Here is a 15,000-nt window from a genome sequence, read left to right on the forward strand (position 1 = left end):
GAGAGAGAAAGGGATGACAGCAAAAATACATTAATATAAAGTCTATTAGCGAGGCTTTATGTGTAAATTTAACTCTGAGTTAGAGTAACAAATGGATAAATTAACAAGAACGTTTTAGCGACTTAAAATTCCTCGGTGACCACATCACTGAGAAACTCACCTGGGATGTACACACCGACCAAGCTGTGAGGAAGGCACAGCAATGCCTCAGATGACAGAATAAGTTTAGTATGGGCCCCAAGGTCTATGGGTCTTCTATAGAGGTACCACCGAGACCCCTGAGCACCCTGACTGGCTGCATCACCGCCTGTTACGGGAACTGTACCAAACTCAATTGCAAAGCAATGCAGAGAGTCAAGCGTATTAGTGGATGTGAGCTTCCCTTCATCCAGGACGTTGGGTCAGCAAAACTGACGAGTTTATCACAAGATACTTTCCACCCCAACTACGGACTGTTTCAGATGCTACCAAGAGGCAAGTGGCTTCATTGCCTCAGAGCCATTGGCAGTAGATTGCTAAATTGCTTCTTCATTGGCCATTGGGCTGCAAATCAACATGGCACTCGTATTAAGCACCTCAGGTAGGCTAGCTGAGACTAAAACTATTTTCTGTTTTATAATCATCACTGTTATTATCCATGTAAGATAGTTTAGGTATGAAACAATATCCTGTCTCATAACATACATGTCTAACATTTGTTACAAACCAAACTGCTTGAAAAACGTCTGAGAATTCAGTGAGTTATGATTATTTTAATTGTGGAGAGACCTCCTGCTTCCATAGACACATTTACACATTTTCGTAGACTGAAAAGGGGAGGAGCCAAACCCAAGTTCCTGTTTAACATGAAAAAGGAGATTGTGCCCCCAGAGGCAAAAACAAAGAAACCGAATGGGTTTCCAGATTGGTCAAAATATAAAGCAGGTTGGTATCAAGAGTGCACCATTCAAAGTAATATAGGGCGACTGAATAGATCATGGTGGCCACGTCCATTGAGTTCAATGGAGAAGTGACGTCCTGCTCTATTCGGTTCCTCAAGCTACTGTATATACCAACACCATGAGGTCGATTAGAACAATGTGGGGTTGAGTCCTACTGGAAGCATGCACAACACGTTTGGGGCTGAGACGTGGTTTCAATGATTAGTTCCACACACACAGACAGTCAGTCAAACAGACACACACACACACACACACGCACGCAGAAGTGACTTTTAAGAAGATGTATGTTTTAAGAAGATGAGCCAGACTGACAGTAGCTACCCTGATTCCTCACAGCAAAGGCACTTTGTCCCACAAGGATGGGATTGGAGGAGAAAAGGAGGTGTATTTTCTATGCCTCATGGTATAATAAAAAAATGCCCCCTAGTGGTATGAGCTAGTTATGAAAATGTTTTCGTTTTGATAAATCCACATGGAATGTGTATAGGACTGTTTCTATTCTGTTCTATTTAAAAGATTGTTGACTAATATTCAACATCTGCCTGAAAATAAATACATCTGTTGTCAACATGATCCTTTAATCCCACCCAATGCCACGGTGCTGAGAACTGTCAGTCTTGATCACGTCATAATTTATTATTCTATGTGAACTCCACACTGGCCCCAATATGCCATATTTCTGCCAAAGGCATTAATGCAAACTTTGTTCTTTCAAAACAGCCAAGATATGGAAAATAATAGATGGTACTAGTGGCCTAGTTTAGGCCACTAGTACATTTCCAAACAGCTATACAACATGCTTTGTGTTGCTAGCCACAAAGCACTGTCCTTTGGGAGACAGCGTCCAGGGAATGCTCACTTTCTGTTTACGCCAGAATCAATACTACGCACCAGCCCACACGGCCAACATTTCCCAATCCTAGTTTACAACCAGGGAGCCTATAGGTAACCATGGATCAGCCATGTCAGGTGATACACCACGATGCCTCCCCAAGAGGCCTTGTGACAACAAGACATATACTGTAAGCGATGAGAATCTGCCTTTATGTAACTAACCCTGTAAAATCACAGCCATAAAGGCCGAGTAACACATCAATCAGAGAGGGCAAAGACACACCCATCATCACGGAGCCGTCCGACCAAGCCGTGAAACCAGAGATCCTAACCAAAGTAGGCCATCAACTATTCATTCTGTTGTGACTTGTGATGTGGCCAGGCCCTATCAGGTGTGATGCAGTCTGTACAGATTTCACCTGGCAAAATGCAGAGTTTGACTTGGCTTACTGGAATCACTGCTGTGCCACGGTGTTGCTCGTCCTTTTGCCATCCTCCTTGTGAGCAGGAAGAACTCCCAGCAAGGCCCCATGCCATGAACCATTACTTAATTGCTCAGAGGGGAGACTGGCTCCATGCATATTTCATAAAGGCATTCCAGTTTGGGGATAATTCGTTTTCGCTGTTTGACTGAGGCTGCTGACAGGCAAACAGTACAGACATGGCATCTACAGTGCTTACACCAAGGCAACCATTCTGAGCTATTAAAGGTTTAATGACATTCACTTTTACACAACATTCAAAGTCTTTGTCCTGGTCCTTCAAAAGTGTACAAAAAGTTTTAAGTGAAAATTCCATTCCAGTGATCCATGGCAGGTGTTTTTCTCTCACATTTCTAAAGCCTTTTCAACTGCAATGAAAAAAGAAATCTTTGCCTGCGGGTGTCGCTGGTGAGGGATTTTGCCTGTCAATCATCGCCTCTGCTCCGCCCCCCCCAAAGGAAAGGATAGGGGAGGGGAGGGGCGAGGAGGAGAGTGGGCGGGATTAATCGACTGTGACCTCACTGTCGAAGGGCCAAGCTCAGATTACTTTTCAGCCTAATTATTCAGAAAACCCCAGACCACAGAAAATCCACTGAATGTTCTAAGTTCAGGTTTTTTGGGTGTAATTGAGGTCATAAAACCCCAAATAAAACATTGAAAATAAAAAAAGTGAAAATGAATGTCATGATACCTTTAAGGACTGCTGTACACAGTAAAATGTTGAGTATGGGTACATTCGATTCCATTCGTAAACTCTGAGTTAAATGTAATTTTTTATTATCTCAGGTACTTTGTAAATATGTAGATAACTTGTCTGGCCTTCTGTTGCTCTCTTGTTTTGATCTCCTTCCCACTTGCCCCCCACCCCTCTTCTTCTCCCCCCCCCTCTTCTTTCTATGGAAATTAACGTTGCGATGGGAACGATGTACAAAAACGAATTTCACCCACTTTTTTACCTTGTAAACCTGTGATGTGACAATAAAACTGATTCTGATTCTGATTCTGATTCTAATCAGCATCTTGTCTATTAGTTAAGTAAGTTCACTGTTTCACTGTATTGACATTGGTCACTTGTTACAAACTTTACACAGACGCAGTGGTGTAAAGTAACTAAGTACATTTACTCAAGTACTGTACTTAAAAGAATTAGGTATTTTTTACTTAACTATAGTATTTCCAGTTTTCAGTACTTTTACTTCTACTCCACTACATCTCAGAGGAAAATATTGTACTTTTACTCCACTACAATTATTTGAAAACTTTAGTTACTAGTTACTATGTAGATTTTGATTATTATTACAAAACATGCATTAACCACTTCAACCCAAATATACATTTCTGCCATTTGAAAATAGCCGATCAACAAGCTCACAATGTGTTGTGATGCGAAGCATTGTGAGCTTGATTTTTATACATTTTAAAACTTGTGAAATGGGCCATTCTGCATAATGAGTACTTTCTACTTTTGGTACTTCAAGTACATTTTTATACCAATACTTTTGTACTTTTACTCAAGTAAATTTTGAATTCTGGACTTTTATTTAAAAGATTATTTTGTATTGATACTTTTACTTAAGTAAAAAATTTGAATACTTTTTCCATCACTGCACAGAAGAGAATTTCACCGGTTGTCTACGCAGATAGCTGCATGGTGTTTTTTGTTACTGATGACTGGGTGGTGAAATACAGTCACAACCTTCCAAGCATGGACATTGGTATTGCAAAGGCAAACAATGAAAGTCATCCCTGTAGTGAAGGAAAGCTGCCACAGGAATGCATTGGTAGTGATTTATTATATAAAACAAGTAAAACAAACAAGTTCACATCATTGTTTTATAGCACACTTTACAAATTCAATAGATTTTATTCTATTCTGTACATTCACTTAACTCTCGAACTTAAAAGGTGCTTCGTGAATCGTTGGTAACACTATAATTCCATAAATAACCGACCACATAAACTTGGCAGTAAACAGCTATTTACTAAATGTTCTATCATTATACAAGCTTGGGGCCTCTGTCAAGTTCACATAAAGACACCTTCCTCCCGATCACATATTCACATAACAGTTGTACACACACAAAATCTACACAATCCAAATGACCAAGATACAACTTTGATTTTGGAGAAAAAAAATCCAGTGGGAATGGTTTGTTCATTACATTCAGGAACCAATTTGAAATCAATATATGTCATCCAAAACTGCTGATGTATTGTTGATTACGGACAGGGGCATGTGCGAATGGAGTTCCATTGCACCACATCTGGTGCAGCAGCACAGGTGTTGACCAAAGCTCGGCCAATCCGTGAAGCCGATGAGTTGGGTTGGTCAATCAGGCAAGCTGATGCCAATAACCCCCGCAGACACAGAGATTCGGTGCGGACAGACAGATACAGACCCACGGACACAGACATTAAAACGCATGCTTATTGAATGTCCCTATGGTTCCTGATGATGAAATAAAATCTTTACCCACAAAAGACACATTTCCTGAAGGAAGATCAGGCTGGTGTTGAAGCACCAGTTAGATCCTATCTGTGCATGGACAGTTGCAGTTCTTCATAAGGCTTTGTAATAAGGCTTCGGACTGGAAAAACATAATCAGCAATTTGGCACTTAAGTTAGATTCTGTGAAGATGCAAACAATAGTTTCCTGTAGGAAATTGTTGTGGGACAGTCCATTCTTTTTTATCAGAAAACCTTTAAATAGCTCATCACTAACCATTTGATAAATATTCAAGCTTAAAACATAACACATTATATATATATAATTAAATGTGCAAAATATATTAAAAAGACGAAAGGATATACATTAAAATGACATTTGGTCCAAAAGGGGTTGAAGAAGTACTCCAAGTTCAAGATTAGATTTGTGTTTTAGTTGAAAAAATGCAGCTGTGGTCTAAGGCCTGTCACATCTGCTGTAGAAGTTAAATATGACACGATCTATCCACCGGCGGACTTTTGACACAGCCGTGTAGACTCCAGGGTACTTGGGATCAGCACAACCTGTTCCCCAGGACACTATACCATAGACGCGGCCTTCACACACCAATGGGCCCCCAGAGTCCCCCTGAAACAGAAGGAATGCAGGGCCAAATACATATCAAATCAAATCAAATTTATTTATTTATATAGCACATTTAACTTGACCAGGTCAACCAAAGTGCTGTACAGATAAAAAGCAAAACAAAGCAAAAAACAAAAAGGCAAAACAAAAAACAGGAAGCAAACAATGCAATGTAAGCCGAAAAAAATATGATTCTGGATACATGCTCTAAGACAGTGATTCCCAAACAGTGTGCCGAGGTAGACTGGTGTGCCTTGAGACAAGTCCAGGTGCACCTTGGGATTTTGTGACAACCACAAATTATTAGTGGAATATATACAACCATGTAACAAGTTGTGATTTATTTTGTATTGTATTTTTTTGTGTGTGCACTCATACACACACCAATACAGAGGCAAATTATATACCCTAAAAAATATGTATTGAACCTGGTGTCCCCAAAAATATTGAATTAACATTAAAGGAAAGAAAATATTAATTAAATCTATTTCACAATTTCGTTTTTAAATAGCAAAAATAGCAGATCTACAAGCTCAAAACGCATCGCAATGTGACAACGCATAGTGAGCTTGTTATTTGGCTATTTTCACTATGAATACAGGTGTGCCTTGAGATTTTGACCTGCCCAGTGGTATGCCCTGGACACAAATGTTTGAAAACCACTGCTCTATAGATTAGAACAGGGCAGGACTAATAGCTGAGTCTGAGGAACACTACCCCTGAAAACATTATGTGAAAATATTGCATCTCAATTCTCAACCCAGCCATGTAGGTTGAACAATGACTTACCTGACAGGAGTCTTTTCCTCCAGCACTGAAACCGGCACAGAGCATGTTTCCAGTGATGTTTCCATTGAAGGACTCACTGCTATTGCATTTCTGTGTGGAGATGATGGGAAGCCTGACTGTACGAAGGGTCGTGGGGGGAGGACCTCCGGAGCTGGTGAATCCCCAGCCAGACACCCGGCACAACCTGCCCTCCGCTATGGGGGCACCTTGTCTGGGCAGCGGAGCAATAGTTACATAATTGTTCAGGAGTATTGGGTCTCTCACCTGCATGGGGAGACAATAGAAAGCTTGAGAATTACATCATCAAACACATCCAGTTACAGATGAAGTGTAACAAACAGACATTCACTTTAAGCAGTACAGAATGACAGCAAAAAGACCAGCAGTAACACAGTAAATATTCAAATCTTCATTTCAGACCAAAACCCTCCCTGGTTATCCTGTAGTGTGAGCACTGCTTAAAGCAACAGTGCAGCTCTAGGACAACAATAGAGTTCTGTGACTTCTGGATATGAGCTACATTTGATCTTAGACTTTTTGTAGGCTATGCTGGAGATAAGAAAATAATGACACTGGCCTTATGCTTAGTCAAAATGTAACTGGGCTAAGTTTTGCATGATATGGCTGAAGCTGTGCATTGACAACAACACCAGTATGGCCATTAACCAGATAAACCCTATATACGTCATATACCGGACACCCAGGGGTCTATAATTGACCCCCCCCTTTATCCCTTTGCACCAAATCTCTTCTCCGAAAATACTGTAGCAGCTATTTTTGCAGAATGTATGCCCATTTTCAAAGAATGTTATTATGACATGGCCAGAATAGTTCATGTGGTTAAGAGTGGCACTGTCTGACAGGAACGTCTTTCTCATATCACACTACTCTAGACACTGTAGTGTAGAATGTTATTGCTTCTGTTAGGATACTATACCTTTAGCAGCATAATATCCATGTCGTTGGACTCGTCGTTGTACTGGGGGTGGGGTATCAAAATGTGAACTGGCCGGAACTGCTCGGCTCCCTCATACATGTTCAGGGAGTAATCTCCTGCTACTATCCTCATGTTATCTACCCTGAGGATGACAAATAAAATTACACTTAGACGGAATGCAAGAATAGCAGTATGAGGTACTAAATTAGCAATGTAGTCTGTAGCCTACTGTATATTTGCCCTTCAAAGACACACTTGTTGACAGGGAAAAATAAAAGGATACAAACATTACAAAACAACTGACGTGTACAGTCATTCGAAACAAATCAAGCCCATTGTAACTGGACACATTACAAAACTGGAGGAGTGACATTTCCAGACCTGTTTTATCACTGTTGGTGCGGTGATAACAGGTTCCGCTTTATGTTGTTCACAATACAATTTCATATTGTACACCTTAATATCCGGTAAATTGTTTATATGACTACAGTACTTCCTCTTATATCAAGGGGCTTGTATAATGGTGTCTGGAGGTATTTCAGCAAATTAGCCTCAAGCGTAACAGATGTTTGAGCCAGATTTCAGTGATACAAGATTCCATACACAATGCAGAATGAGGCTCTGAATGAGTATCATTTTCATGTACTTGCTCTCAGCCTTGATAGGCTACAGAAATGATAACCTGATCTGCCCTCATGGTCTCCAGAATCCACTAATGAAACCTACTATACACACTTGCATACACAAGATGTCAAGTTGAAGTAACCTTTGTCAATAGGCCTTTATTTTCACTTTCAACTTGACTTACAATGCTGTGACAAGAGTTCTCAGTGAATATCACTACAGCACTAACTAAAGATACTTCAAACCACTTACTATACTTGCACGCACACTCCCAGTAGGCCAAGGAAGAACCTCTGCACCAAATCTTTCAAATCGGCCTCTTTGTGGCGCTATAACAGGCTGCTTCACGCTTTGGTCTATACTGTACCTCTTTAACCGTAGGTTGTACAATCAGAAAAGATTCCCTGGATTCCTTGGAACTTCCCATATAGGCCACATCCATTTTTGACTGTAAAAATGTTCCGCCATTTTGCGTTTTCTTCAAAAAACACTTTTTGCTACAACTCCTACAGATTTTGTCGAAAATAAAATTGCTTTTTAAAATTAAAATGCCCTTTCATATTGTGTTTCTTAATGTGTAAAGCCTATTGTAAACGTAATTGTGCATGGGTGTCATGCGGTGAAAATAGCAGATCTGCAAGCTCACAGGGGGTTGCAGTGCAACATGTTGCGTGCTTGTACTATAGATCCGCTATTTCCGTGCACAACTAAGTATAATTCAGGCTTCAAAATCAACTCACCCAATATTACAATGTGCAGCAGTGAGCACCCAGAATTTGTTTATCACAGTGCCCCCACAAATGTGTTGACTGGTGGTTCTCTTCTGTATTGAGACAATGTACTTGATAGAATGTGGAACGGGAGCATATCCTCCCACAATGCGTACATTTGGTTCTTCCGGTATTCCTCGACCTGTGATAGAGATTGAGAATATAAGATTGGATCATCTAAATTTGTCTCCACCATGAAAGGAAGAGGAACATGTACACTGCAATCCAAGGACACAAACCAGACAGATCTTGTTCACAGTAACAATATCACTAATGTACAGTTGCAGCAGAAGCAAGATCAGTGCACAGGTCATCAATAAAGCACAAGGATTTTATAGCACAGATGCTCCTTGCTTTACAGATCAATACAAATAAATAAAAAAGATCCCTGGAGTTCTCAGAAACAGAGACAGCATCATGCCCTTTCTTTTTCTTTCTTTTCTCCTAATTTATTTGTTATATTGATTCCCAATTCCCCATGTATAGCCCTACTGGTTAGTCTTAGTGAGGGTTTGGACAAGACAACCGCGTGTCTCCTCCGATACACCTGATGTCGCCAGCAGCCGCCTCTTTCTCACCAAGTATCACCAAGAGGATGTACTGCATGTGGAGGAACATGCTATCCCTCTCAGTTACACTCCCCGCTGAACAACAGGCGGCCAAAATTGCTGATGTACCGACAGAGACCGCTCTCCTCACCTTGTCATTGGCCAAAGGTGTTCGGATTCGAGTGTCGGATTCAACATGGATCATTTGAACCACTACAACATCATGCTTGCCTACATATGTCGGCAGTGGTGGACGCTGGATAGTAACAAAGTACATTTACTTGAGTCCGTTTTTTTACTATCTGTACTTTACTTGAGTATGTATTTTTTGTTGGACTTTCACTCCACTATATTTTGTAGACAAATACATTTAAAGGAAGGGAAAAATTATGAATAAAACATACTCTCTCGCCACGCCTTTCGGCCTAGCGGAGACAATTAACCACCTTATTTAAAAAAAAATGAAAATAACAGATCTACATTACAAGATCCCAATATGTTGCATCGTAATGCGTTGTGAGCTTGTAGATCTGCTAGTTTCACAAATTTGTATTTATTTATTTCTGAAATGTATTAGATTTTTTGGGGGAAATGTCGAAATTTCGATACAGAAATGCATTGATATTAAAAAGAAAATGCATTTTGTAAATTTGAATTTCGAATACTTAAGTATTTTAAAACTGCTCCAGGCCTTTAACTCAAGTACAAATTTGACAGAGCATACATTCACTTGTAATTGAGTAATATTTGACCAGGAGTATCTGTACTTTGACTTATCTATACTTTGACTAAATTACTGGGGTTATGTCATTCATCCATACAGTTCTTCCTACAATTTCACTTAACTTTATTAGTGCTGGACAAAAAATCTTTTTCAATTCATATTCAGTTTGGCAAGGCCTGATTTAGAAGCAGTTTTAAGTGAATGGTTCTCTCCTGGTCCTCAAGGGAACTACGTAGATTGTGAAGGCCAGATTTCCAGAACCTGAAGGCTACATTAGAGACATCAATACCCTTGTTACAGCCACTCACTTCACTGTTAAGGCTAATTTGTTTATGAAAATATGCAGTTAGTTCTCCAGACATAGTAGTACCTAAGGGATAAAAGAGTACTCTCTATTACCGTCTCAGACATTGATCCTGCTCTATAATTAGCGTCTGGTTTATGTGAAGAGCAGAAAAGGTAACTCTATACAATATACTGAATGTCTTGGGTGTGTGAAAGAAATGCACACGTAAAGGTGCATTTGAAGGCATTATGCAACAGTCTCTTTGAGCTCCTATTGAACGTCACAGGTCTGAAAAGTGGGATAGTACCCACTCTGAACCTATTGTAATCCTGTCCGCCTCGGAAGGGGTCCCCTCTTTTGTGATCTTCCCCGGAGGTTCTCTGTCTTTTCTGTTCCCATCAACATGTGTATTTTTGCTCATCAGATTGATGGTCTAAGAACAGGGGGTGTCATTTGTTTCCTTTGTTAAATGTGGGCCTGCGATGGCCCAAGTCAAGTGAAATTATGTTTAAACTTGTGGAGTGATTTGATATTGTGAATTCTTAAAATGATTCTTTCCAGTGTAGTCTCCATCATGATATCTAAGAGTTATTGTTGTCTCCAGTGAAAGTTAGCAGCTCAGTTTAGGGCCAGATTCCAGACCCACTCAAGATGTTTATCACAATCTCCTTTCTCACTTTTTTCTCTTTGTCATTTTTGTAGTTCATAAAAGGGGTGTTGGCCACAATTACTTATTGTTATTAGCTTTCCCTGTTGTTCTTGTGGGTTCCAATTTCTTCCTACAAGAACAAGTTTAATTGTCTCCGCCAGGCCGAAAGGCATGGCGAGAGAGTATGTTTTGCCCCCTGTCCGTCCGTCCGTGTGTCCGTGTGTCCGTCCGTCATTCTGTCTGTGGACAGCTAATCTCCGGCACCGTTGGCTTGCTCGCAGTGAAACTGTGGACACAAACTCCCTGGATGCCACAGCAGAACCTCTGCCCCAAATTTTTCACATGAGCCTTTTTTAGCGCCACCAGGAGGCCGATTTGTGCAAAACATATTTTGTGACAGTAGGACTACTCCTACAGATTTTGTCCAAAAATCCCGCAAATTGGTACACAGTCTCTATAGTCATTAAACGAAACGGGTCTTTCAGATTTTTTATATTCCATCCTGATTGGCTAAAAATGGCTTCCAAACTTTGTAGGAATGCTCAGTTTTGAACAAAATGCCTCAAATCATAAACACAGCATGCAATTTCCTTGAAACTTTACACGCATATTTCCACTATGCCGAGGAAGAAATGCCACTTGAAAATTTTCAAATCAGCCTCATGGTGGCGCTATAACAGGCCGATTCGTGTTTTTACCTATAACTGCACCGATCTGTGTAAAACTTTGTAAGCGCACTTCCTAGAGGTCAAGGTCAACCTTTGCCCTGCATTTTTCACATCTGCCTTTTATAGCGACACCAGGAGGCGGACTTATGTAAAACAATTTTTTTTATATTACTCCTTCCGATTTTATCCAAATTTCACGCAAATCGGTACACATGATCTCTATAGTAATGTGATCAAGACGGGTGTGTTTGATTTTTCATATTCCATTACTGATTGACTAAGATTGACATCTAAAGTTTGCAGTTGTGGCTTGTTTTGAACAAAATGCCGCAAATCATGAACGCAGCGTCCGATTGCGGTCAAACTGCATGCACATTCACACTATGTTGAGGAGCAAATGTCACCCTTTTCACATTGGCCTATTATAGCGCCACCAGGAGGCCACACCGGAGACCTGTGCTCCGAGGAGCACTTTTTCTAGTTTAACTTTAATTTCTAAGGAATATTCTGATTTACAATACTATTAGTGTCGGAGATTGTTAGGGAATTCACACTTTGTCATTTGTGCACATTTTAAGGTTAATAGAAAGAGTACTTTTTATTTGTTATTCTCAATTCTTCATGATCATAAAATATATACTGTTCCCAATTCTTCCCTATGTCCCTATGTTCTTCCCCATGATTCGATGGAATACTGACCTCAATTACACAAATGCCTTTGAGACGGAGAAAAGATGTTTTGTTATACAATTTCCCAAGGGAGCATCCCAAGAGGACAGCACACAGGGTTGTTTGTTTATTTAATAAAGGAGATAGGATAGCTATCACATCCTTTTTATAAACATTTATGTAAGGCAATGTTTACATAGCCAAGAAGGTAATTATTGATAAATGATATATTAACATATTGGCGTTTCCCAGAATGCTCTGCATTCTATCGCCCCAAATTTCACAGCAGCTTGCCTCAGTTTTTGTCCATGTTTACAATCTCAAAACTGATACCTTTTCTCCAGCTAGGCCAACATTGCACAAAGCTCTATTATACACATATAATACACATTTGTGTGTCTGGTGGCTCAGCCAGTGCACAGACCATATGCTCCTTGTAAGCGCAAGGACCTGGGTTCAAATCCGACCCCTGTCTTGTCTCCCCTGCTCTCTGCCCTTGGTTTCCTGTCTGTCTACACTGACTTATATGAAATAAAGCATAAAATACACAAAATAATTAAATACATATATATTTGAAATGCAAATTAGTAAAACATACTTACAGCTCACATCGAAGAGTTCCAATAGTATACATAGCAAAATAGTGTGCAGATCCATGGCGAAACACTGGGGAGCTCAAGGTACACTGAGGGAGAGTTTACCTGCGCACTCCAGCCGTCTAATCTTAAACAGGAAAGGATCTCACCAGGATGCTCGGGTTTCTTATAGTTCCTATTTCAGTATCCATGGTCACCTTGTCGTACTGGAACAATATATAATTGAAGCCGCACAGCACGCCCCCTTGCCTCACCTTCTCGTTGACCTTCTGAAGCTATATACCATACCATTGTTCAGTATCATAATCCAGACTATTGTTACCTCCTCTAGTAAGCAAAAAGAAGACAGCGACACGCGTATTAACTGTGATCTCAAAACTGTACTCCAAGACCTCCCACTCCACAGAATGGAGTGGGAGGAGATGGTGCTGACTGTAAGTTAAACGTACTGTAAACCATGTGCATTTGTTCTGTTGCACTATTCCTATATGCTGCTGTACAGTACATCCAATAATTGACCTGGCTCACCTGCTGAAGGTTTATGACCAAAGCATGCGTCAAATGAGGTGCTGTCATAAAGAAATCATTATAATAATTGAAGTTATGAAATCTCAGAAAATAGCCTATCTACAATCTCACAACGCGGTGTGGTGCAATGCATTGTGAGCTTGTAAATCGGCTATTTTCAAACTAATTTAGAAAATGTTTGGTTAATCTTTGCGTCTGTGTGCTGTGATTGATTCATTTCACTCTCGAAAAAGGTCTCAAAATCAAACAAAGCAGTTTCTGCCACTATTTATTAAAGCTTGGATTCCCCAGTGATGATGTCACGGTAGGTGGGTTTCTGAACTGTCCACAGCCCTCCTCTGGAACACAGACCACACACAGTACCATTTTATGATGAGCAATAGTTAGGACCAATTATATGAAGAAAGGTTGAAAATGGGTGAAGTGGTCCTTTAATTGTGGGACAGCAATTTTGCTGTATCCATTTTACAGTACATTACTCTTGACTGAAGTTCTCTAAATCAAAACTGCTAAGTCATCAATGTTGGTGTAACGTGAGCGACTATGCCAACACCAGTGAAATAGGCAGGAAAAAAAGAATGTGCCAGGATTCCGCTTTGTGGGTGTTTATCACATACAATGAGAGAGCCAATGAAATTGTTACTTCCAGTTGCTTGCCCACATAGCACAGAAGCAACAGTTAAAGATAATAATATTTGAGCTTACACTAGCCTATATCATGCCTAGGCAGCCATACAGCCCAATGTTCTACCTAAATTCAACATTGCTTTAATTGTAGAAAAACTGTTTTAGTCCGCTCATTTCAAACTAGAGCTGCTCCTAGGGACAGTGGTCATTGAAAATGGAGCACGAATGGCTCATAAGTGCCACCCTCCCTTTGTGGACTTCCTGACCTCAGCTGGCTAATGGCCCTCTATGGGCCGTATACTGTTGACTAGCTCGTCTCGCTGTAGCTCTCTCGTCCCTTGGGTGCTGACCAGAGCGCTTTTCCCCCACATGACCTGCTCCTCGACTCCAGTGATGTCACTGCACAACAGGGCTGCTACCGCGTCCCTGCTCTCATGCACGTTCCTCTGCTGGCACTGGAATGATAAGTTGATATATAGCTGTGCCTCTGTGCTCTGAGCCCTGAACTCTGCACTAAATCTTAATAGCATTGATTTTGTGTGAGGTACTAGGCTGATTAATAATTGAGCATAGTCACACGGTGGACATTTTGCTCTTACTGTACGTCATGCTCGGGGAATGTATGACAGAGCAAATCGTCCAGAGTATAGATATGGAAAAACTGCCTCATCATTCAGCCTGAGGTGAACCATTCACATGCCGAAAGTCATCTATATCCCTAAAATAATGATACAGGTAGACAGACATATACAGAGATCTCCATATATGGGCACAAAGTGGACACAGACAGACAGTTACAATGGGTACTCTGAGTCTGACAAAGCCCCGACACTACTCAGACTATCGGTCGGATTGGGGTTCAACGTAGGTGTGAGGGCCGCATAGCGAACCTCTAGTTTGATAAAAACGCACAATCTTCACAAAAACGTATCATAATTTCCACCACATTTTGGGTGGATCTGGTCAACCTGCTTGGAGGAGTACATAAAAGTAATAATTATAACTCAATCTTGGCATGTAGATGTATTCAAGCTGGGACTCTTATCAAACATGTGATCCCCAGGTTGATTCTTAGTCAGGATGGTGGGCCCTGGTTCAGACTCAGTTGAAAACCCCTGCTGTAGGAGATTGCAGGCCTGTTGCAGTAGTCTCTTCCTGAACGTTGGTAAGACCAAGATGATCGATCATGGACTTCTGTACACAAAGCAGAATAACTAACCTCGCGTCACCAGGCTTTCCACCACGGAGGAAAGCCTG

At 40.7% G+C, this 15,000-nt stretch overlaps 1 protein-coding gene across 1 annotated transcript; it reads right to left on the reverse strand.

Moving 5' to 3' along the window:
• Positions 1 to 5,160: 5,160 nt before the first annotated feature.
• LOC308096459 (trypsin) lies at positions 5,161 to 12,685 on the reverse strand (the record flags this gene model as incomplete). Its single annotated transcript, XM_080443880.1, has 5 exons — positions 12,595 to 12,685; positions 8,419 to 8,590; positions 7,055 to 7,196; positions 6,118 to 6,381; positions 5,161 to 5,331 (listed from the first exon to the last, which is right to left on the reverse strand). Exons 1-5 carry the CDS (start codon positions 12,647 to 12,649, stop codon positions 5,161 to 5,163), a joined length of 804 nt encoding a protein of 267 aa, XP_080300006.1. The 5' UTR covers positions 12,650 to 12,685.
• Between the last annotated feature and the right edge of the window lie 2,315 nt (positions 12,686 to 15,000).

The sequence above is a fragment of the Gymnoscopelus braueri genome (assembly GCF_963280865.1).
Source record: "Gymnoscopelus braueri genome assembly, chromosome: 12".
In the NCBI taxonomy this organism is placed as follows: Eukaryota; Metazoa; Chordata; class Actinopteri; order Myctophiformes; family Myctophidae; genus Gymnoscopelus; species Gymnoscopelus braueri.